At 45.3% G+C, this 25,326-nt stretch overlaps 1 protein-coding gene across 2 annotated transcripts in view; it reads left to right on the top strand.

The window, feature by feature from the left end:
- The window catches only part of LOC147009617 (myosin-16-like), a 68,595-nt gene that overhangs the window by 27,573 nt on the left and 15,696 nt on the right, over window positions 1-25,326 (top strand). For both annotated transcript variants that reach the window (XM_085861414.1, XM_085861415.1), the window contains 23 exons: window positions 1,681-1,863; window positions 2,031-2,157; window positions 2,275-2,336; window positions 2,444-2,531; window positions 2,658-2,775; window positions 8,036-8,153; window positions 13,004-13,140; window positions 13,985-14,066; window positions 14,327-14,500; window positions 15,533-15,760; window positions 16,395-16,499; window positions 16,780-16,866; window positions 16,957-17,102; window positions 17,313-17,403; window positions 20,540-20,596; window positions 20,889-20,975; window positions 21,094-21,339; window positions 22,524-22,641; window positions 22,810-22,937; window positions 23,138-23,334; window positions 24,365-24,497; window positions 24,629-24,845; window positions 25,123-25,259. In XM_085861414.1, coding sequence (XP_085717540.1) covers window positions 1,681-1,863; window positions 2,031-2,157; window positions 2,275-2,336; window positions 2,444-2,531; window positions 2,658-2,775; window positions 8,036-8,153; window positions 13,004-13,140; window positions 13,985-14,066; window positions 14,327-14,500; window positions 15,533-15,760; window positions 16,395-16,499; window positions 16,780-16,866; window positions 16,957-17,102; window positions 17,313-17,403; window positions 20,540-20,596; window positions 20,889-20,975; window positions 21,094-21,339; window positions 22,524-22,641; window positions 22,810-22,937; window positions 23,138-23,334; window positions 24,365-24,497; window positions 24,629-24,845; window positions 25,123-25,259 — 3,066 coding nt within the window. The remainder of the gene's footprint in view (window positions 1-1,680; window positions 1,864-2,030; window positions 2,158-2,274; window positions 2,337-2,443; window positions 2,532-2,657; window positions 2,776-8,035; window positions 8,154-13,003; window positions 13,141-13,984; window positions 14,067-14,326; window positions 14,501-15,532; window positions 15,761-16,394; window positions 16,500-16,779; window positions 16,867-16,956; window positions 17,103-17,312; window positions 17,404-20,539; window positions 20,597-20,888; window positions 20,976-21,093; window positions 21,340-22,523; window positions 22,642-22,809; window positions 22,938-23,137; window positions 23,335-24,364; window positions 24,498-24,628; window positions 24,846-25,122; window positions 25,260-25,326) is intronic.

The following is a 25,326-nucleotide window of genomic DNA, read 5'->3' as shown; positions in this document are numbered from 1 at the left end:
ACTCTTCTCCACCCACTCCATCCTGCCTGCACTCTCTTTTTCACTTCTCTCCCACACTCTCCGTTACTTTGGACAGTTGATCCCAAGTATTTAAACCAATCCACCTTCCCCACCTCAACTCCTTGCAACCACACCATACCACCACCCTCCCTCTCATTTACGCACATGTACTCCGTCTTACTCCTACTGACTATCATTCCCCTTCTCTCCAGTGCGTACCTCCACCGCTCGAGGCTCGCCTCAGCCTGCTCCCTACTCTCCCTACAGATCATGATGTCATCCGCGAACATCATAGTCCATGGAGACTCCAGTCTGATCTCGTCCGTCAACCTGTCCATCACCATTGCAAACAGGAAAGGGCTCAGAGTCGATCCTTGGTGCAATCCCACTTTTACCTAAAACCGGTCCATCATTCCTACCGCACACCTCACCGCTGTCACACTGTCATCATGCATATCCTGCACCATCCTCACATACTTCTCCACCACTCCCGACTTCCTCATACAATGCCACAACTCCACTCTTGGCACCCTATCATAAGCTTTCTCTAAATCCACAAACACACAATGTAACTCTTTCTGGCCTTCCCTATACTTCTCCATCAACATTCTCAAAGCAAACATCGCATCAGTGGTGCTCTTTCCTGGCATAAACCCATATTGCTGCTCACAAATCGTCACCTCTCCTCTCAACCTAGCTTCCACTACTCTTTCCCACAACTTCATGGTGTGGCTTAACAACTTTATCCCTCTGTAATTTCCACAGCTCTGCACATCACCCTTATTCTTGAAAATCGGAACCAGTACACTTAATCTCCACTCCTCCGGCATCCTCTCACTTTCCAAGACTTTATTAAACAATCTGGTTAACAACCCCACTGCCATCTCTCCGAAGCACTTCCATGCCTCCACTGGTACCAACCACCTTTCCACTTTCATCTTCTTCATAGCAGTCCTCACTTCATCCTTACTGATCCACCCCACTTCCAGATTCACTATCTCCACCTCTTCCAACCTTCTCTCTCTCTCAACCTTAAAAAAATATTATATATATATATATATATATATATATATATATATATATATATATATATATATATATATATATATATATATATATATATGTCACGAATGAACGATTTAGCAGTATGTTGCCCTAACGAGCCCATAACAAGGGTGAAATCTGGATCAGCGGCTCTGCTTTTATTTATTCGTGACCATAATAGCATTACATGCATCTCAGTCTTCAAAGACCTGAGTGCCATGCGGACGCCATCCTCATTTGGCAGTGATGTGTCGGCATAATTTACGTGCAATGACGTCTGTCATTCCAAAATTCTTCTCTTTTCATTCCAACTCTTACTTTTTCTGATCCTTCATCTCTTTTACTCTCGATTCCTCTCTTTTTATTATCTATCTCTCTACGGAGAAGTGAATTCTTGCAGAATTTTTTTCTGTAAGGCTCACTTGGCTGCGCCTGGATGGGTTTGAGGGTCGTGGAGTAGCAGCTGAAACCCGAATCCTATCCAGGTTCCTCCTGATGACTCCATCACTCCATCTTTGCTCTTTACTTCTTCGGGTTCCTTCCTAGCCTTCCATTTCATCATGTCACATCTCGGGTCAGTGTGCTTCTTTCGTTAAAAAAAAAATTTTCCCCTAATCTATTGTCAACCATTTGCAGCCGATGGGACTATTCTCCATCTTGGAAGAGCAGTGTGTATTCCCGAAGGCGACAGATGCCACCTTTAAGGCGGCACTTTATGACAACCATCTGGGCAAGTCGCCAAACTTCCAAAAGCCTCGAGTTGGAGGGAAGAAGACTAGTGCTTCAGCGACTTTTGAGCTTGTTCATTATGCTGGCACGGTGAGGAAGGGAAGTGTTGACACAAATGAATATCAATTAAACATCACGTAGGTTTCTTGAAATAACAGAAACGTTGGAAGAAATTAATAACCTTTGGTAGAAATGACCGGGGTCGATGAGCAAGCGATTGTGCAAACCACTTATTTTCACTTGTGCCTGCATGCCAGGTTGGGTACAACATAGAAGGTTGGCTGGAGAAAAATAAGGACCCCCTCAATGACACGGTTGTTCAGATTTTCCGTAAATCCAAGATGTTCTTGCTGGCAGCTGTTTTCAAAGAGGAAGAAGCACCAGGTAAAGCAATTTTTTATTCAAAGGACTCAAATTTTCTTCTATTTGGTGGGTCGAAGGTAAATAATTTCCAGTATATTTAATTGTTGACTATTTTGGTTATTCTGTTTGTCATCACAGCTGGGACAATGAAGAAGCAGAAGAAGGGAGCTGCGTTCCAAACGGTTTCTGCCCTCTATCGGGTAACGATGCAACACAACAGGAATATTACCGGTGATGAAAGGTTAAAGTTCAAATTTGTAAGGGTCTTTCGATACATTAAAGCACTTCACATCTGTCCACAACTCAGGAACAACTGGCAAAGCTGATGAGCATTTTACACAGCACCATGCCTCATTTTGTTCGCTGCATCATTCCAAATGAAAAGAAGCAGTGTGGTAAGGAAAGTTCTGGAACTTGGAACTTGTTCAGTTGTCACACTCGGTTGAAGGCCATTTTGTTATAGGTTCTGCAACTTATCAGCAACTCGGGAATGCAACGACCTGCCACTCTTTGTCCATTAGGAATGATAGAAGCTGCGTTGGTGCTCAATCAACTGTCCTGCAACGGTGTCCTTGAGGGAATTCGAATCTGCCGAAAGGGTTTTCCCAACCGCCTCATGTACCCGGAGTTCCTGCAGAGGTGAGTGAGGCTTCTAGTTTCTTATTCTTTTTCGATAATCGACTAATGTAACAACAAAAGGAAGTTTTGCCATCTTTTAATCTCAGTTTGAACAGCAACAACTGAGTACACCAAGTGTAGATTAAGAATGAAACGCAGGCTATTAAATGAACGTTTCTATTAAATGTGACGCAATAGTTTGACCAGGTGCTGGTCATTGCAGGAATTGCTGGGAGAAATCTCAATTGTCTTTTATTTATTTTTAATCCAATGTATTTTGATAGTCATTGCCAGTATATGAGGGTTATCTCAAAAGTGGAATGCCGCTATATTGCTTATTATTTGTCATTACCGACACAAAACTGTAGCCTGCAGAATTATGGAGTTCGGTCAGGTCAGGTATGGGAGCATGTGCCAGAGCAGCGCGTCGCTGCGTCCACTTTCCGCCGGTACTCCAGGGGCCTCCGTCTGGCCATCCCCCAGGCAGATGCCAGGCCCATCCCCATCTCCTTGAGATGTCGATCAACCTTCTGCAACCACGCGGAACGTGGTCGGCCCATTGGCCTCCGCCACTCACGAGTCTCCCTTGCTGAGAGAATCTGGTGAGCAGGATCAGCGTCAGGAAAACGAGCCACATGTCCATACAGCCGCAGCTGACGCTCACGGACGATGCAGGTAACAAGTGTCATTTGAGTCTCAGTAACCGCTCGTTAGACACAAAGTCTGACAAGCGATAGCCAAGGATTCTCCGAAGAAACCTGGTATCAAAACTATTAAGTCTCCATCTCAGATCTCTGGTCAGAGTCCAAGACTCACATCTGTAGAGCAACACTGGAAGCATCAAAGACCTGAAGACTCGGACTTTCATCCTCCCGCACAGGTACCGACAGCACAACACCCCATGATCCAGTGAATCCATGACTCTACAGGCCTGAACCAGACCTCTCTTGACCTCCGGCTCACAACCAGCAGAGACATGAATATCATTGCCAAGGAAAGTGAATCTCTCTGTGACCTTAACATCCTCACCACAAACAGATACAGACAAGATAGCAGCATCCAAGATGTCAATGAAAGTCTGGATCTTGGTTTTGACCCAGGAAACCTGTAATTGCAGTGGCTCTGACTCCTCTTTCAGCACCTCGAGGGCCGTCAAAACGATTCCCAGAATCTCTGCAAACTGACTGCATCATCTGTGGAATCAAGGTCAGAGATCTTGACATTCCCAAACGATGCACCACAGCTTGATCTCTCTGACATCCTCCCCAGAATGCAGTCCATACAAACACTGTAAAGTGTGGGGGCCAGTACACTCCCCTGACGAACTCCAGTAACAACTGGAAATAAGTCAGAGATGGTACCACCACATCTCACAGCACTCTCAGTGCCAGAGTAGAATTCAGATATCAGATTGATCACTTTTGGTGGCACCCCACGAAGACCAAGAATCCCCCAGAGGGCATCCTGATTCACTGAATTGAACGCTTTACAGAGATCAACATAGGATGCAATCAGCTCCTGCTGAAACTCTCGTCTGCGTTCGGTGAGGACACGAAGTGCAAGGATACGGTCAATCGTTGACCTCTTTGGTGTAAAGCCTGACTGCTCTGGACGCTGGTGCTCAAGCAGATGGTGGCGAACCCCATCAATAATTATCCGAACAAAGACCTTGCCCGGCACTGAGAGCAGCGTCACCCCTCGGTAGTTGTTGCAGTCCTGGCGATCAGTCTTCCCTTTCCAGAGAGGGACAACAAGGCTCCTCTTCCAGTCAGTTGGGATGATGCCTGTGTTCCAGGCAAAGCACAGAACTGCATGCAATGACATGAGTACAATATTTGTACCAGCCTTGAGAAGTTCAGCATGGATGCCACAGATCCCGGGAGCTTTACCCCATTTTAACGGGTTCACCACTGCCTGTGTTTCCACAAACAAAGGTAGATCAGAGTTGATTGGAGGGTCAGCAATTGGGATAGTAACACCCCTTACATCCAACTTGACAGTTGCTGGATCAGCCTAGTACAACCGCTCAAAGTAACCAGCCTTGCGGGCCTTCACTTCGGACTTCTCTGTCAAGAGCAGACTTCCCTCCGCTCTAACTGCAGTCCATCGAGGGACGGGCTTGGATGAACACTTGCGCGAATTCCCCTGAAAGCAGGACGAGAATCACTTGACCACAGGTGATGCTCTACCCCTTCACAGATTCCTCACCCATCGGCCTCCTTGTCCACCCTCAGGGCATATACCATTTAATGCCTCAACTCCCTAAACAGCTCAGCTCTGCCATTAAGCCTGGCCCTGTGACTCTGGTCAATGGTATCCAGTGTCCCTTGAGAGACAAAATTCTTCTTCGCTTGAGCTTGCCGGATCTGGATACGGATCTTCACGAAAATGGAATCAATTTGTCCTGGTCACACACCCGACCTGCCCACCAAATTTCATCTGAATCCATCCACAACTTTTTGAGATATCCTGCACACAGACAAACAGACAAACAGACAGACAGCGGTGAAAACATAACCTCCTTCCACCTTCAGTGGTGGAGGTAAAAATAATAATAAATGCAAATATAATAATACCTTTCCTGGACTGCATTCCATGCAAGCAGTCAGACCCAACGAGGTCATGTTTTCACCAATGGAGCCCTGCTTCTGCTCTTCTCTGACGGTACCCACACAGTGGCGATGATCAGACACTCAATGAACGCCATTAGGAATGCTGTTGATCATCTCAATGTTAGTCAGACACCAGTAATCACCCTTGATCAACCCCTCGACGCCATTGCAAAACTTCAGTGGAAATGGTCAGAGGAGTATGGAGAAGACCAGTTCGTCACAATGCTTGATGGTCTCCACATACAAATGACTGCTTTGAAGACCCTTGGTGACTGGTTGCATGGAAGCGGCTGGGTTCAAGCACTACTACAAACAGACATTACAACAGTGGGCACTGCTGACTCTTACATAAAAGCATCACACGTTACTCATACAAGGTGTGCACACAAAGTAACAGCTGCTTCCCTAAACATCCTGTAGCGGCCTTCACAAAACAGTGTCTTGAAGAAAGGACCAAGTCGGTCCAGAGCAACAAACTGAAATTATTCAATAGCTCCAGCACCAAGATCATCAGCAAAGGGAAGCAGCAATTGACATAGATTAAGAGTGACATGGAGCGCTTCTCACGATTGTACATTGCTTGCCAGACAAGGGATGACAACCTTGGCGAGTTTTGTTTTTTCCGACATTAGAGTCGAGTGTGTCCCCCAGCACTTTCAGATGGAGGAACATTGTGCTTGGGTACCAAAAGTGATCTTATCACATTCCTGGAGTACATCTCTCAGGGCCAGTCTGAGGCTCCTATGACAACTCGTGTCATCCTTGATGGAGCAGCAATTGTTCACATGCTGAAACCCACTCCCGCTAAGATGTTCGAGTAATACACCCATCAGGTGTTCATCCCGTATGTCCTACAACTACGAAGGGCATCTCTCCTGGATTTTGTGTGGGACCAGTATGTGAGTAACTTGCTGAAAGGTACAGCAAGAGCCAAGCATGGAAAGGGATTGCGTAGACGTGTTGTGACTACAGCAACACCTCAAAACTGGCCAAACTTCTTATGTTAAGCCAGTAACAAGGCAGAACTGTATGCTTTCCTGTCCAAGGCCCTGATTCATTAACCTGCTGAGGATGGTAAGGAACTTGTCATCACTGATGGGCTACAGAGGCTCACCAATGGAGAATTGCAGAATCTCGACATGAGTGCCCCTTGTAGCCACAAAAAGGCAGATACGCGGATGCTATTGCTTGCCATACACGCTGCCCACCACGGTCACCACCAGATACTTTTTCACACTGTTGACACTGATGTGGTTTTGGCTGTGCTTGTGAAACAGCAACTGTCAGCTGAGGATGAACTGTGGGTAGCCTTCGGAACTGGTCACAGTTTACGCTACCTGGTTGCCTGCCGAGGGCCAGAGAAAGCACGTGCCCTTCCCATGTTCCACACACTGACTGGGTGTGACATAGTATTGAGCTTTGCTGGACATGGCAGGAAGACAGTATGGGAAACATGGAAGTCACTGCCGGAAATGACAGATGCACTTCTGATGCTGGCAAATGGACCAAAGGAGATCCCAGATGATGCAATGAACATTATTGAGAGGTTTGTCAAACTTCTTTTTGACAGAACCAGTACCTGCACCAAGGTGGACCATGCAAGAAGGAAACTCTTTCCACGGAAAAAAACTCAGCGCAGCAAATCCCGCCTACCCGAGCTGCTCTGGTGGAGCACGTCGAGAGAGCAGTCTACCAGGGTGGTCACATCTGGGGGAAGACACTGCTACCAGACCCTGTGCTGCCATCACCAACTGACTGGGGGTGGATGAAGACAGAAGGAATGTATGAGCCCCACTGGACGACGTTGCCACAAGCATCAAAATCCTGCCACGAGCCGATCTCTTGTGGCTGCAAGAGTGGTTGCAGAAAACGCTGCAGGTGCAAGAAGGCTGCACTTCAGTGCACAGGCCTCAGTTTCTGCGAGGGAGAATGTGCCAGCTGCCTCTAATAAGATCTCCCATTTACTCAAACATTAAAGTGCCATTCCATGGCAAGTTGTCTTGCTGTGATGAACAATTAACATGATCAAGATGTGTTCATAGAATGGTTCAAATAGCATACAACAATTACACTGGTCTTTTCAAATAACTTAAGTAGCATAGTTTAATGGATTCAGTACATTCACTGAACATTGTTACATGTCCTATGTTAATACGTAACTGCACTCGCTACTGCTATGCTTTAATCCAGTTATCACTATAACATGTAGAGACAATCTCACCATTTTGTTGCATTTTTCTTTCATTTATTTTTGCCTTACATTGTAATATAACATTTTTTTCACTTTAACTTGTATGTAAATAATATTTGTGGTGCTGAAAACATGGAAACAGCAGCTTGAGGGTGGCCAAAGTGTTCTTTGCCAGTAACCGCTGGCAGCCATTTTCCAAAATGGCTGCCATGGTCATCAGAATGCCAATCTGTAATGGCCCAATATCCAGATTTCTTCGAAATATAGTAAGCTATACATGTACCAAATTTGGCGCTTTTATCACAAAATGAACAATAGGTTAGCTATGCCGCCGCACTATTGAGGGAGGCCGATTATAATGTTCCCAGATATACGCAAGCCATGCCATGTAACTAAGCGCAAAACAGTGGCAATACTTCCAATTCACATCTGCTGTACCTACTGATTTTGTCACATGTTCTCCCACGTGTTTTCCCAGGTATTACATTTTGGATCCAAATGCCACCAAGGGAGTAAGTGACCCGATAAAGCAGGCTGGGCTAATTATTAAGAAAGCCAAGCTGTTGGACGACGAGTTCCGCCTGGGAAAGACGAAGGTAAGAAATTTTAACCACCCAAAGAGATGTTAAGAGCCACTGCTGCTTGACTCGATCAAAATTGTTCTTAAACTTTGATAAGCTAAACGTACGAATTGGTGTTAATGGAAACACATTTTCAAGCCCTTGTGTCTGCATTGTTTTGGGTTCACAGAATATGGCTGAGCAGAAGCATAAAAGTAATGATATAAGAGTTAATTTGCACAGGTATGTTCACAGGCACCAAGATGAATCAGGATTTGTTTACAAAGGGGTCTTGACTCAGGGAGATAATGATGCCAGACCAAATCTGGCTATCTGTTGGTACAGCTAACCAGGTGTCTAGCCAGAGTTAGTCTTGCATTGGTGGATATCTGATCTGTCAATGTGCAGCAAATTAGCAGCGTATTGGTGAAGTAAAAGAAACCTGTCATGTGATGTCACATATACAGGTAGTGGACAAAAAATGGAAACACCTGGGTAAATGAGGGACACCAAATAACGGATTCTACACAGGTGTGGCCCATGTGTTAATTAAGCAAGTAACATCCCAGCATGCTTCGGGTCATGTGTAAAAATGCTGCACAGGCCTGGTTGCCTATTGCCCAGGCCTGCTAGCATGACTGCAAGAGGAGACCCCGCCCCCTCCCAATGCCACCATCCGCAGAGCACGTATGGTCACCCAATGGTTTGATGAGCATGACACTGATGTTGTACATATGTGACGGCGTTCTCGGTCACCAGATCTGAACCTAATCGAGCATTTATGGGATAATCTGGAACGACGCCTGAGACGGTTTTCTCCACCTTCGTCAAACAGCCGTAGGTTTTCCAGACTCTGGTGGACTCCATGCCACGAGACGCGTACAGACTGTACTGGCCGCACGTGGTGGCCCAACGCCCTATTAAACGATTTTACATTGGTGTTTCCATTATTTTGTCCACCACCTGTATGTTTCAATACAAAAAGCCTCACCTTGGTGTTCATTAAAAAAAATAATTAAATACCGTTTGCAATCATTTTCTGGGAATTCACCAGTCAATCAGTGTCTGCCTGTGTGCCGGAGCAAGGTGTCCATGATGATAGACGCATATATGCAATGCAAGCACCTGAACAACACCAATACCCCTCCATACTTTTGTCCTTCTATGTCGCAAGTTGAAATCCCCTTGACATGATTTGGCTGTGTTAATATAAATACTGTACTTTCAAATAAATCGAAACCATCGCAAAAAATAATCCTTAATAAGTGTTTACCACTTTGCTCTATTCACGAACACCATACATGGCTACGATCGTCCCTCATAGGCTTTATCAAATTATTAGTACAACAGTAAAACTTACAGAAGAAAAAGACAAGAAGTGTTCCAAACCGATGGATCAAATCGACAGGATGTTGTTTGAGGGAGGGGGGGAAGGGGATTGATTGTTTGAGTAGGTGTGTGCATCCCTAAACCCTTTGGCAAAGAATGAACAGAAACCGAATACTGTCAGATGGGGGTGAATTTTAAATTGTAGTGTGAATGTGAACACTTTTGCCTGCATCAGTACCTGCAGACTGTTGGAGAAACGGTATTGGCTTTTGCCTTGGCGTTGGGCATTTTCCCTTCAGAATCATGTCTTTACTGTAGAGTCACAAGTGTTCAAAGTCAAACTGATGATATGTACGAGTATTGTGAGTGCTTCAAAATATATATATATATATATATATATATATATATATATATATATATATATATATATATATATATATATTGTTGCGAATTCGCGCCCGCCGGCGTGCGAACGGCCACGTAACTCGAATCGCGGCACGTCGCCCACCGGGCGGACAATTCTGTCGTGACCCTCTCGGACCAACGCCGGGAGCTAGTCACGGGTGGGCCTTTCGGCCTCACCACGATCGTGCCCACCGGCCCCCCACGTGGGATAGGGTTGTTCGCCAAATTCGACCTACCTAAGTACCCACGCAGAGGGTAGACCGGGCGATCGCACCTCGCCTCAGGTCGACACCGGACACGGGCCACTTAAGCGACCTGTTCCGTACTATCGGGATAACCGAGCGGTGTTATCGTCGGCCTCGACGGTTCCGATTAATTATCGGGTGTATTAAGCCCACTACCAACCCTTTACGTGAAGCAAGATGGAGATTCAATTAAAGAAAAGACGAAGCGAAATGGGAAAACGGTTCAACATGATGCACATTTATTCCGCGGCACACGGAGAGCACACATATACAATTAAACAGAATGCACATATATGAAATGCTACAAAAGAAACAAAACAATGCAGATCTACAACCGACTACGCGAGCACACGACAACACTTACACAGTTTTACTTTACAGATGGCGCCAACAACACATTTACTCAAAAGCAAAAGAAAAGGGCCACCCTCAAAGACAAGGGGGCAGACGGGGCCTGTGGGCCAATATTTGCGCGGGACCTGAAAGAGCGGTCAGGTCCGCGAGACCGGGTGGATCCTACCCGTGTCTTTGTGATGAGCCGCGAATGTGGCGGCGCAGCGGTGCCCCGACTTTGTGCTCCTTCGCGGGTTTCGTTGGCACTGCTTGGAGTGGGGTGGGAACGGGGCCCCCCTTTTCGCACTATCTCAGCGCGGGGGGGGAAAAAGGGGAGGGGGAATTGTTGATGCTCTGGGGAAAGAGGATAGCTGGCTTGCTTGGGTCCCGCGACGAGCGATTCCACCGCGAGCTCGTCGCCGACCGCAGTCTTCCTTGCCTCGGACCCGAGCTACTCGGTCTCTTCCCCCGTTCTCCTCAACCGACTGTAGCAAACCACCTGTACGCCCTCGCCTCCCAACTCCACTCCGCGCTCCAAGCTCCAGGCTTCCTCTCTCTGCAGCTCCCCGACAGACTGCGAACCCCGACAGACTGCCCCAATTCACCCCGCGCCCCGCGCTCAGCGCTTTATAGGCCGGCAGAACCCATATGCAAATTTCTGGATCAGAACGAGCGAGGGGGTGGAGCCACGCTCACCCATTGGACGGAGGAAAAGGGGCGTGAGTCTCCCCTGATCCGAGAATTTGCATATCTCGATTCTACACCGACGCACCTGGAGGCGGGGCCAAACCGCCCCGCGCTTGCTGATTGGACGGATCAGAAGTGGGCGTGTAGCATTCCTGATCCGAATTCTCCTCGGAAAGGCGGCATTTTGCACTCGCGGCTCGGCGCGCGTCTTGCACGAGTCCAGGACAGCCTGATACTCGGTGCTCACAAGTGGTGCGGGAATGGCTGCAGAAGGAGAGGTGAAGGTGGTGGAGGGTTTAAGGTGGTGGTTTATGGCCACGGTGCCGTTTGGAATGGCGGTGATGCAATGTTTGCGGGAGCGAGTTGTGAAAGTAAAGATCGTGGCTGTTGGCGTTGTTGTTGTGAAGCAGCATTGTGGTTGGTGGTTGTTATGTGATGGCGGTTGAGACGTGGTTGGTTCAAAATAGATAGAACAGAAAAACGGCTATCTCAAAGGGTCGCAGCCCGAATGAATCACATTTATTCCCTCTAAACAATGGGTTTGGGGGCTAACTACACATGTACTTACAGAGATATCTCACCTTCTTCTTCTTCTTTCGGCTGCTCCCGTTAGGGGTCGCCACAGCGGATCATCCGTGTGATCCGCATAGTGATTTGGCACAGGTTTTACGCCGGATGCCCTTCCTGACGCAACACTGGTCGCCTCTTACGACACAGGGATATGGTACACCTATTTTAACCGGGGTATACACCGGCCCAGTATACTGGTACTCATTTCGCCGACCTCGGAAGGATGACAGGCTGAGTCAACCCCCTGGTGTATTAATTCAGTGGCCCAACGGGGCTTGAACTCAGGACCTTTTGGATCCCAAGCCGCTGCCCTAACCACTGCGCCAACACACCAGGCTAACAGAGATATCTCACCTGCGGGACCTGAATGGTGGTTTGCAAATTTCCTCAACCGCAACAATATATACCAGAAGGGACCTGCAGAACATCCACACAATGTAAAATGTGACTTCAAGTCCTCAACTCTCTCTCCCCCCCCCCCCGCATCCCCTCACCAACCCCGTCATCAATCCTCCCTTCCCAAACCTGCGTGTCCTCACCCTCCACCTCCCAACCCTGAGGCGTTTAACCCCTCCCCACTCCAACCCTTCAAACCACTCCCCCTCCCGACTCTGTCCCACCTTTGCTCGCACTCCCCTCACAACCCCAACCCTGTCCTCATCCTCCTCCCGCTCATAAAAACAAACCCGGTATTTCCACATTGATCATTACATATTTCTTCATTGTCTCATCGAAACAGCGGAATATCTTACACTTTCACCTTCCCTATCATACTGTCATCGACTTCACAGAAACCGCGATCGAAACAGCTCCTCCATCTCATAGCCCATCAAGGTTGCCTGTCCAACTAACAGTCCCGTGAAGCATGCGGACACCCTGTGGAATTGCAGCTCTCAAGTGACCATGAGCATATAATTATATAATTATAAGCATATAATTATGCGTATATGCCGCTCTCAAGCGTATAATTATACAGATTATTTCAATAATTTTTTTTTTAACTGATATTGATCCCCCCCCCCTTTTTGTTGTGATCTAAGGTTCAGGCAGGAGCTGCAACATAAATTGCATGCAGGACAAAGACACGGGGAAGCATCAATTACAAGGGCAAAGTTGACAATGAACAAATCAACAGGATACGGGATTTATACCTGATGTACCTGTATCGTAAGCCACATGTTTAGATGGGTGGACCAATAAACCAGTAAACCTGATATCTTCTAAAGTGCTGGATGACATGAACGACACAGAAGTACTGAACCCACCTTGCACTCGTATTTCCATATCCTTGACTTTCTGAGTCTTCATCTTTGGAAGGTTTTCTTCCGTGCTGGGATCCTGGCAAGACTCGAGGATTCCCGAGACGATGCCATATCCAAGATAATTACTGGGCTGCAGTCACAATGCCGTGGGAAGGTGTCACGGCTCAACTTCGCTGAACTCAAAGCCAAGCGGTAAGGAGGACCATCCTGCTTGGACTTCTTATTCAACTCAAAATGGGGCTTCCTCATACAAATACGTTTAAAGTACCAGCAATGTTTTAAAGTTGGACAATGAGGAAAATGAACACGAAAATTAGTTTTTATTAATTTATTTTTCAAAGAAGTACATTTTGGGATATCGTGAAATACTTCAACTGCCCTGAGTAGCATTCTAGCTCTGGGGTTAGATACGCTGGTAAAATTAGGTACGACTTAAAAATTACCATTCTAATGCAATGCAAGCCAACAGTGTTGAATTGTGGACTGCAATGTTCTTCTGAGCGTGGGTTAAGCTAACTTTCTTGTTCACATGCATTTTTGCACAAAAGAGAGGCGTTGTAGCTTTTTTGAATTAATCGAATGACTCGATGAAAAGCTGTCCAAGTGGTAAAGTAAATTGGCAGATGTAGAGAATACACTGATCAAACTGAAGACAATACGGGTTGCGGCCTGCATGATGGTAAAACATCAGGTCTTAACTTTCCATTCAGAGCAGATGCTCAGGGATTGTACTTGTTTGGTCGGAGATGTATGGATATGCAGCAAGTTGCACTTGCATAGAAAGTGTGAAATATGAGAGCGGCTGCTTCTACGTATAGCTTGACTTGCAGCAAGTGTTTACTGTCTCGATGGTCTTCTCTTCCTGTACTAACTGTTTGAGGCAGATTGTTGGTAAATACCAAGTTTCTTTTGATATACTTTACCTATTTATTAAGGTATTGTTATGTATATGGACAATGGTGATGAGGTGGTGCAGTGTGTTCAAGTGTGTGCGAAATTCCCATGAATGTTCCTTGGGTTACCCGTGTCCCTCCAGTGACGCAATGGCTGCCATTCAACGCAACGTGCGCACCTTCCTCAAGATGCGCTTCTGGCCTTGGTTCAAACTCTTTGGGAAGGTGCTGCACCTTGTTGATTTTTATTTTGTTTGTTTTTTTCAGCCAAGGTTTTTGAGATTATCACTGTGATTATTTGCATTAGGAATATCTATTTATTTGAGGGAGAGGGGAGGGGATTGGATTTTGGGCAGGTGCGTAAATTATGTGTACAGGGGGTGGGGTCAAGAATTGTGCCATCTTTATGGACATAATAAGCAGATGGCACCTAACCCATAAGGACGAGATTGTTGATGCCATGCCAACTTTGATTTTGGTTCCAGGTCAAACCCCTTTGCATCCGACTCCGTGATGAGGAAGAGCAACATAGGAAAGAAGATTCGATGAAGAAAGCTCTGGAAAATGCTGAGAAAATGGTGGAGACGGTCGAAAATCAAAAGGCTCTAATTGAGAAGCTTAAGGCTGAGAAAAAATCCCTTGAAGATAAACTGAGTGTGGTAAATAATGCATCCTGTTTTTAAGTTCTCAAATTATTATTTTTTTTTTTGAAAAAAAAATATACATTAATTAATTTCATGTATCTTTGAGAATGTCAGGAAGTTGGATCGACTTATTTCTACTGAAGCTTTATTAGTTTGTGGTTGAAGACTTAACTCTTCTCAAGAGGGCTGAGCTAGTTCGTGGGCTGAGTCCAACAGTGATTATTGGTTTATAGCTCTTGTTCCCTATTAATTTATTCAACTTCTTCTCTCATACAAAAATCTTCTCTATTTTTCATGGGATCTCATGTTTTCTGCATAACATCTCATCAGGTCCAAAGAAAAATGCATCGTTTTATTTATTTTATTTTTAGCTCAGCTCGCTGACCTAATATAACCGTTCGATGTCCTCAGATCCGTCCGTCCGTCTGTCTGTCTGTCTGGGTGTCAACAATTTTTATTTTTCTATCTCCCAGACGTCTCGGCCGATTGAGTTCCAACTTGACACGATGATAATACGAGTTGCTCTCTATAGATCGTCTGAGCCCTTTTTCACATTTTCGCCTCGGGGTCAAGGTTACAGGGTCACCAAGTGCAAAATGACCGATTGGTCGAACGGCCTATAAGGAAGCATCGGGCGGCTATAATGCGCAATGGGTTTCATTGGGTTTATTAAGAAGATTTAATTCGATGGCCCTGTTTATATCATCTGTCATCTGGCCCTGTATATTGGGCAACCCAAGGTCCGCTGACTTCGACACGGCTTTGCGCGGTTATTTTAAGTTCAATTTAAATCCTGTTTTCACTTTTCGTAGTCGCTAAGGTTGGTTAACACTCGGTTGCATCAAGTTTTGTATCCGAGCTGACCGTCAAACCTGCTCGGGTGTATTATTTTTGAATGACTTTTGTTCTTGTCCTTCATGCAAGATATCTACAACATCCTGCATAAGGTTTTGACATCATAGCAAATAAACAAAAAGGATGGTCCATAAAGACATTGTTATGCCTCGGTCAATCAAATTATATTCCCCGGGTGATTGTTGCGCTCAGGAAACGGATGGAAAGACGGAAGCCCAGGACCTGCTTCACAACTTGAAGCGACAGTTGCGTGAGACCGAGAGCAAGCTGGCAGATTCACAACAGCGGCTGGAGGATGAGGAGAAGACCGTGTCGGACTTGAGTACCAAGAGGAGACAATTGGAGAACGAGTGCCAGGACCTCCGAATTGGCATGGAAACGCATGAGGGAAACCTGTCCAGGCTAGAAAAAGAAAAGAAGGTATATCGACGCGACGATTTGCTGTTTTCCAATCGGAAATAGGAAAACGCGTGCGGTGATTCTTCTGTTATTCTTGAAATATTTTTGTTATCTCTGTTTTGATGATTCATTCTTAGTCCATTCTCTTCCATCGGTTTTCGTTTTGTCCAATTGTTTTCATGACAGGTAAATTACTTTAACTCATGGGCATGGAGGTGGCCGAGTGGTAAGGACTATGGGCTGGTATCGTCGAGGTTGTGGGCTCGGATCTGACCGAATGCATCAGGGTTAAGGATTCGGATTTGAAGCTTTGTGGAAACGGAGTTGGTCTTCGGAGAATCACGATGCTGATATCAAATGATCAACTTACAAAAAAATAACCTTGCTGATTTTTTTTTGTTGTTGACTGCAAAGAAGAGGTATCCTACCTCCTACCTTGTCTGGTCTGATCTATACGTGGTTACGGTCCACACTTCATGTTCGAGTCTTAATGTCCTTATAACGACATGATGATCATGAAAGTTCCCGATTACAATGGCAATGAAGCACATCCCCCTCATCAAATCAAAACAACCAATTCGGTACATTAACTGAATTTTAGGCTTTATTTGCTGTCTTTATCTGCTTATTTGTATTTCTTTTCTCTCCCTTCAAGTCAATGGAAACAAAGATCCATGACCAGATTGAGGAACTGAACAACAGAGAAAACACGATCGTGAAACTTCAAAAGGAAAAGAAAAGTCTTGAAGATGCTCATGAAGTGAGAGAGAGAGAGAGAGAGAGAGAGAGAGAGAGAGAGAGAGAGAGAGAGAGAGAGAGAGAGAGAGAGAGAGAGAGAGAGAGAGAGAGAGAGAATAAAATTATGGGATAGAGGGGGAGAGAGAGAGAGAGAGAGTGGGGGAGGGGGAGAGGATGAGGGTGAATGCAGTGTTGGGGCTGGCGTTAGGGAGGGAGGGATCCCCCTCCTCCCACACACGGCATTCCTTGTTATTGTCTCTACAATGTCTCTGTGTTTTTCATTTGACGTCTCATTTATCCAGACTGTTATGGACGATCTGCAAATTGAACAAGACAAAGCCAATGGTTTACACCGTAACAACAACAAGCTACAAACGAAGATCACTGAGGTACGTGATTTGTTCCAATCCTTCATCATGCGTTGTCAGGGCTGCTTTGTCCACGTCGCATCACATATCCTGAATGTCGTTCTTCTCCAGGTGGAAGATTTCCTCGATCAAGAGAAAAAAGTGCGGATGGAGGTGGAGAAAGCCAAACGGAAGTTGGAGTCTGACCTCAAGACGACACTTGAAAGCCTTGCTGAAGCGGAGCATCTGAAGACGGAAGGAAATGAGATTATCAAAAAGTGAGATTCGATTTTATTTTATTTTTAATTTTTAATGTGTGAGATGAAACTAATGATTTTTTTTTTACGGATTTCTGAATTAGACGAGTGCATTTTGGGGACCATACAACGTCAATATTAAAATTAATTGTAGAATGTCAACAAGTGCTCCTGGCAGACAAAAAAATCTGGCTCATTTGTGTTGATGGAGATTATGTCTTACTTTGGCAGGAAAGAGTACGAGTTTAATGCAGTGACGATGCGCCTTGATCAGGAGCAAAGTGTTGTGATGAATTTGCAACGGAAAATCAAGGAGCTGCAGGTATGAGAAATTCTGCGTAACTGTTGAATTGAAACAAAAGTCGGATTTTTTAAACCAATACTTGCGAGATCTGATCATTATCAAATCTCTTTGTCTCATTTTGTTTAAAATACATCACTCCACCATGAAGCAGCAAATGCACCTACAAGTAACTTCTGTTGAGGCATCCTCATTTGATCCATGATTGGCTGAAACGCATAGGTGATGTCACATGCGCTTCATTGCCAGTCGTGGACGAGACATGGTGCCTACGCATGATATTCCTTTGAAATTCACTGAAGTTGCATTTGCTGATCATTGGTGGCTTGTAAAGAAAATGGCAGTTGTGCGTGGCTCACCTCAGAACTTGGCAAATGATCATGTGGTTGATTTGACGTGGATAACTTTTGCTACTAGCAGGGTGCTTACCCAGCAATGGATAAAATTCCATTAACCCCCAAAGTGTTAAGCAATTTGTCAAACAAAAACGAAATAAAAGTTTGAAGAAAATTGCTTCCAAATAGCCAGCATCACTGCTTAGCAACAAATAGAAGATGCCGTCAACCTTGTAAACGAACTCAGAAATTTGGGAAAAAATTGTAGGAAATATTAACAACATTCATCACCCTTTATGTTCCCAATTTACTATATTGTTATGTCGATGCAATCCCTGTGGACGGAACTGCCCATCCATCCATCCATCCATCCATTGGGACCATACTCTGTGCAGAGCATTGTTGCTGCCTAAGGCCGAAGTCACATTTGCTCTACGGCGAGGATACGGCGGCCGTACACCCTCTGAATTGACAGAAACGTGCGGCGGCCGCAGAGTTTCTGCGGTGGCCTCAGGGTGGCCCTACGCCATTTGGCTATCTTTTACAGGCCGTAGGAGTCCCCCTGTTGAATTATAACGCGGAGTTATAACTTTTTTCATTTCTACGTTCGCCGTAGCAATTCGACAAGCCGAAAAAAGAAAAAACTGGTAAAAAAAAAATAAAAATGAACCCACTCCTTTCCGTCCATCTGGCCGCACGTTCGCCTTAGGGCCCCCTGCGGTCACCTTGCGGGCACCTTGAGGCTACCTTGCGTCTGCCTTGAAAATTATATGGCTGCCGCAGCGCCCCCTTAAGGTCACCGTGCGACATCAAATCAAAGACTGTATGGCAACCCCACGTTTTCAGTCTCCCCAATTTCTAAATACGCCGTGCGGCTCCCCGAAAAATAAAAACATATGTGACTGCTACATTGTGTGACCGTTGAAATACTGCGGCCGCCGTATAATTCATCGTGGCTGTAGATTTTGGAGACCCCACGGCCGCCGTGGCAAATGTGACTTCGACCTAAGCACTCTCCTGGGCTATTGGGCACAATCCTGGACGGGTCGCCACTCCGATGCAGAACTGTCTATGAATAGGTTATCACTCTGTCATAGGGTGCTGTGGGTTGGCGTACGAATTTGGAATTCTGTCAGTGTACCAGCACCCAATGGCCTACTCTTTTTGAAAGGTGCTATGCGTGAGATCTTTAATGTCCATGAGCGAATTATTGGTGGACAGAACACCCGGCATAACATTCCATCTAAAGGACAGTGCACTCAGAGATGAAATGCCCTGCCTGAAAGGCACCATGGTGAGAGGGTTTTAGTCGGGTCAGGTATCCAACCCACATTCGACGGTTTGAAAGCGAGTACACCACCTCCAAACTATTCTGTCAGCCAAAGCTACATTGACCTTCCGAAAGTAATCACAAATTGAAATGTTGCAGTTAATATGAAAAATAGGACCACTGGACCTGTAGCTTATCTGGGTCCTCCTGGCCTAATGTTGTGACCCAAATTGGGTAGCATTCTGACTGGTGGGTCTGGAATAGATTTTTGAAAGAATTTACCAAGTCCACCTTTTTTTAACCTACTTAGTCAGAACGAACTTTGCAATCCCTGTTACCAGTCAGGAGCGAAACCTTGCTGCCAAATTTCAACCCGATCGGCCTAGTGGTTTGGCCGGAGAAGTCGAAATAGGGGACAGACGGGTGGACGGTGACTGTGCACGATGTGATACTTTTTCTTGAATTCCAATTCCAAATAAGCTAAAAACAATCATTTTCAAATGCTTCTCATGGTTGGTGCGAGCACTGATTATATTTCCAGTAGACGCTAAATCAGAAAGAGTTGGCGAACACAATTTATATGAGATAGAACTTTTTTTAATATGATGGGAATATCTTATATGGTTGAGACATTTCCATAGTTTGTGAAACAAAATAATTTTTTAGTTCATGTTTATCCTTCCAATGATAAAGTACAGTTCTGTGCAGATGTTTGCATTTTTCCAATGATATTCATACTTCAGGGTGAATTAATCAAATTATCAGTGATAACAATCGCGTGTTTATTATTGTAAATCAACTGCTTCAGTAAATAACAAGAACAGTGTCATTTTATATTATCAGTCAATATTTTGTGTCCACCCTTTGCCTTATTGAGTGCCATCACTCTTTTCACCCATGCTTCCTGTGTACGACTGAAGTACTCTCGCAGGAATATTGTGCCAGTTCTGTAAGGTTAGTTTGGTTCCTCTTGTTCTTCTCTGTTTCCAGGTAATCCCATATGGCCTCGATTGGACTTATGTCCAGACTCTGGGGTGGCCATTCTAACACTTGGAGCATACCAGCTGTAACCTTGTTCTCCAAATACCGTTTTACTGTATTGTTGGTGTGTTGGCTTAACAGTTAAGGTGGCTGGTTTAAGATCTTAGGGTCTTGAGTTTGAGCCCCCGTCGTGCCAGTTTTGCTGTATCTCTTGTATAGTTGAAACAAAACAGTTGACAAGAAAGAGTTTATCTGTCGCCAGTTTCAGGAAAAATGACCATAATGTTGTTTTGCAACTGCAAGCACAACTTGTGACATTACTTCTCAATTGATTCCTGTCCACCAAGAGATTCCTCTGAGAGTTGGTCACTTCTAACCTTTTTTTATATTTTTCTAAGCATGTGTTTGATTTTCCAAATTATTGGGCCACCTACAATCGTTATTTTTGTTACACTATTGCGATGTAAAGTGAAAAATTTGATGATGTTCAGATGTAGGAATTCTTAATTTTTGAAAATTTTCATCGATGTTATTACATTATCATAATCATTACTGATGTATGCTTGTGTAGACTCACCAGGATGACATGGAAGAAGAATTGGAGACAGAACGAGCAAGTCGGTCCAGGGTCAGTACCAAACAACTTGCACGTTTGCACAAACCTATTGAATATTGAAAAATTATATTTTCTGAAGCATGAGAAAATGATATGAACATCTTTATTAAATAGCGGAGCGCAGAAGGAGTAAAGATGTGTGATGATAGATGACCAGGATGAGATTGTCAAACTTTTATCAGGCCTTACTTTGAAGTAATATGATAAGGCTTGCATCAAGGTTAGTTGTATCAAGGTTAATTGAGTTATGGCGAGTGAATGCTCTCAAGTTGAGTTGTTCATGACATTTTTCATCCATCTCCAGGCTGAGAAACAACGGCTTGACTTGTCCCGAGAACTTGAGGACATGTCCGAGAGACTTGAGGAGGCTGGTGGAGCTACAGCTTCTCAGGTACTGAAAATACCTGACCAATGATCTCATGCTTTCCATTTTGGTTTACATGTTTAACACTTGTGCTCTTATACTTGTCCTGGTGTCACTCAGTAATGGACATTTGTCTGACATTCAGGTGGAGCAGAACAAGAAACGTGAGGCCGAGGTTTTGAGACTGCGCCGGGAATTGGAGGAAGCCACGATGCAAGCAGACGCCGCGAGTGCAGCGATGCGTAAACGTGCAAACGAGTCGGTTGGACAGATGACGGAGCAGATTGATTCGCTCACACGCATAAAGCTGAAGCTGGAGAAAGACAAGCAAACCATGAAATCAGAAATAGAAGATCTAACCAACAGCTATGAGAGTGCACAAAAGAACAAGGTAGGTCGTGATGTGTTTGGCTGGCATGCATCCCTCAATTATGCCTTCCTGTATGAGCGATGACATTGAACATTATGAACAGAATTGCAAAATGGCAAAAAAGCACATTCAAATGGAGAGGCCTATCAATAGAAAAAGTAAAGTGGGTAAAAGAAGGACAAGAGAATAAATTATTATGTGAAAAGAGGAAGAAAAAAAAAAACAGCAGTGGCCAGGGCATCAGATATGTGTAGTGCATGGAGATGTTGGGAGAAATGTTGAGGTATTTGGTAATGATGACCCACTGAGATGCAAGTCAGCTAGCAATATGGGGTGGCTCGTTCAACAGAAATTGATTTCCAAATGCTCAGAAAAGAAAAATGCTGGCATGAAGATAGCACCCAGGAATACATCCCGCAGATGTACCACTTAAGTCCAGGGGTAAACACCACAAGTGATCCCACATGGTTGGGTGTTAATATCTCCACAAATGTTGGGGGATAAAAGCACCAAGTCACCTGAGCTCAGGTCTTCCGAAACCGAGTTGTCGAAGTGCGAGCTATATACTGGCGGGTGGTACTTACGAAGACAGGTCGCAGTGTTTTATGGCAGCAGGTGAACTTAAACTGCTAAAATGCTATTGTTGCTGTTGCTGGGCGGTAGATGAAAAAATAGGACCGCCTGTCTTGAAGCTCACCTGGATCAGGAGCGACGATCACTCAAACCCCTCGCAGACGTGCCAGACAGGTAGAAAGCCCATCACATGTGCCAAAGTCATCACTGCAAATGGGAGGAGATGTTGGCGCTGAGGTCCAAACGAGAGAGTGATGGACCTCAGCTACCACCTCCATCATGTTAAAGCACGGGAACTAGATGTACTAGATGCTCTAGTACAGGGACGTCAACTTATTCTACATAAATGTTGTAATTTTTCACCTTTTTCCCCCCACACGCATAATGTCATTTTGGTGAGCCGTGCAATCAGTTTCTTGTTCTAATAAAGTGCTGCCTTTTACATTAGTCTGCAAAATGAATAGATTTGTCCTGATGTCATCATTGTGTTACACCTATATTGGGACTGAGTACTGGTTTTCTCACTCTTTCATGATATGCCCTCTGATCCTCGCAGTCCTTTGACCGCGTCGTCGTGTCATGGTTGCCATGCTACGATAGCCCTTTGACTACGTGCAATGTTGTGGTTGCAGTCTACTTCCGAGCTGCAGGCTAAAAGGCTGGAGGAGCAGCTGTCGGTGGCAAACTCTCAGCTGGACAGCATGCAGAAGACCACGTTGGACTCGAACACTGTGAAGACCAAGCTTCAGGGTAATTGAAATTTAAATAAAAATGGAAATCACTGGGAGTGGTTTGGATTTGAGATGCACATGGAAAGATATCACGAGAAACCCTTCTCGTGATAAATGTGACATTGATAGAAATATACCTTTTATTGTCCATTTGTTGTCTTCTTCTTCTTCCTCTTTTTCATATCAGCGGAGAACACTGAGACAGCTCGGAGGCTGGAAGAGGCAGAAAGCAAAATTTCACAAATGAGCAGAAACAAAGCATCGATGTTGTCACAAATGGAAGAGTTGAGGAGGCAGCTGGAAGAGGAGTCCAAGGTAATGTTTTTAATTTTCTCAGCTAAAGTGGCCACATTTTATCTCGTACCCATGCCACTGTACATGCGCTCGGCGGTTGTTGGCCCAATACATTTGCACAATTTTTTTTTCCCTCCATTGACTTGGGCTTACCGAGAAAGTTGTACATTAGGAGGAAGGTTGTGGACTAGATTAGCACGTCATGATCCTTGTGGATGCAGACCCGAACAACTGCAATGCTGGGCTTGGCAAATGCAAAGCACGACGCTGACCTGGTGAAGGAGCAACTGGAAGAGGAGCAGGAAGCGAAGGCAGAGATGCATCGCAGCATTGCAGCACTCAACGCAGAGCTGACACAGTGGCGCGGGAAGTACGAGACTGACGCCTTGCATCGACTCGACGAACTTGAAGAAACCAAGTAGGTCAACATTGTCATACTAGCACATGAGATGGCATTCATTGTGGCTATGAAAGCAACTTGTGGACACTGCTCTAACGAGCAGACACTGCTCTTATGCCTGGTGTTGGCTTAATGGTTAGGGTGGCGGGCTTTGGATCCGAGGGTCCTGAGTTCAAATCCCGCTCAGCTGTTGAAGTTATATCAGGTGGGGTTAACTCGGCCTGTCATCTTTCCGAGGTCTGCAAAATGAGTGCCAGCATGCTGGTATACTGTGTCAGAGTGGTAACCCGTCCAGGATTGTTCCCAATTGCCATGGAGACTGCTTAAGCAGCACCAACGCTCTGCACAGAGTATGGTCTCGATCTCCTCCTCTAACGATGCCGGTACGAGGCTGAAGGTAGCAGTATGATACGGATATGGATTTGAAGCTTCTGAAACCCGGTTTTAGTCTTAGGATAATTACAGTGCTGCTTTCAATCAAAACCTAGCTGGCTCACTAATTACCTTTTAATATAATCCTTAAAGGCGCAAGGGCTGCCGAGGCAGTTTCATTGGCAAGGAGTACAGTTCTGGACGGATCGCCCCTCTAACGCAGGCTACCCCAAATGGTTATTACCCCAGTACACCGGTACTCATTTCATAGACCTCGGAAAGATGACAGGCTGAGTCAACCTCACCTGGTGTTAATAAAACGGATGACAGGGGCTCAAACTCAAGACCCTTATGTCTCAAGCCAGCCACCTTAACTGCGAAGCTGACACCAGGCTCTAATTACCTTAAGAGAGGAGGTAATTTACCTGCGACATCTCACCTGACCTACATGTAATGCCAGTACCATGAGGTGGTTGACCCTTAAATGTTCCAAGGGCAACTTGTGATGGGCACTCGAATGCTCCCTGTGAAAACCCAGCTTTTCCCGCACTCCCCCTCCCTCCAAATGAAAGGGGGGTAAAAAGTCAGCAAGAAATGTTTTCTTTTACAGTCACAGTGATGATGCTAATGATGTGTAGCTCAGCCGATTGAGGATCATTTTGGTGTTTTCCATTAGACGAAAGCTGGCCCTGAAACTGCAGGAGTCAGAGGAAGCTGTGGAGGCCTCGCATGCCCGTTGTGCTAGCCTCGAAAAAGTAAAGCAGAAACTACAGCAAGAGGCCGAGGATCTTACGCTGGACCTGGAGAAGGTGAAAAACATTCTCTTTGGTTCTTCATAATGTTGTCAACTTATTGAATGACCATGGCATTATCTTTAGACTTGGAAAAATAAAAAAAATCAAATCAAGGCAAAGAAAGTTGCTGAACGTCTGGCTTTCAGTCGCATTCAATGGCGGCCATGCTCGACAAGAAGCAGCGTGCTTTGGACAAGCATTTAGCTGAGAGCAAGCAAAGCATCGCAGAGCTGCAGAGTGAACTGGAAACGGCACAGAAAGAAGGCCGAGTGTCCAATGCCGAGCTCTTCCGTGCCAAGTCTGCACACGAGGAAGGACAGGAGTTGATCGAGTCCTTACGCCGAGAGAACCGCACGTTGCAAGGTAGGAGAGATTGTCTGTCGTTCACGTCGGAACACTTACCTCGTGATGCTGTGACCTCAGCTTCAAAGCCCGTATCACAAATTCCTGCTCAAACTAAAATAGTTGAACGTCGGGTTTGGCGAGCCGGTTCGTGAAAGACTTGAGCCAACAACTTCCCCTGGCCAACCCCACAATAACGTGGGAATAATTGTGGCTGTTAAACAAACAAAGAAAAGGAAATGTTGAAGTGCTCATGATGGAGGATGGAAACATGCAAAAACCAATTGCGTTTTTACAGACGAGTTGAATGACCTCTCGGAACAGCTTGGTGAAGGAGGCAAAAATGTGGGCGACCTACTCAAAGCTAAGAGGAAGTTCGACGTTGAGAAGGCAGAGCTGCAGGCAGCTTTGGATGAAGCAGAGGCTTCTCTTGAGGTAACCCTCTCTCGGTTATTTCTAAAAAAAAAACCCAGCTGGCCCATTAATGGCTATCAGAGATGGG

This window comes from Eptatretus burgeri, chromosome 17 (genome assembly GCF_056783735.1).
Source record: "Eptatretus burgeri isolate ZD-2024b chromosome 17, Ebu_testis_v1, whole genome shotgun sequence".
NCBI classification, from domain to species: Eukaryota; Metazoa; Chordata; class Myxini; order Myxiniformes; family Myxinidae; genus Eptatretus; species Eptatretus burgeri.
Note: the sequence above shows the minus strand (reverse complement) of the source record. Positions and strands in the feature narration are given on the sequence as shown.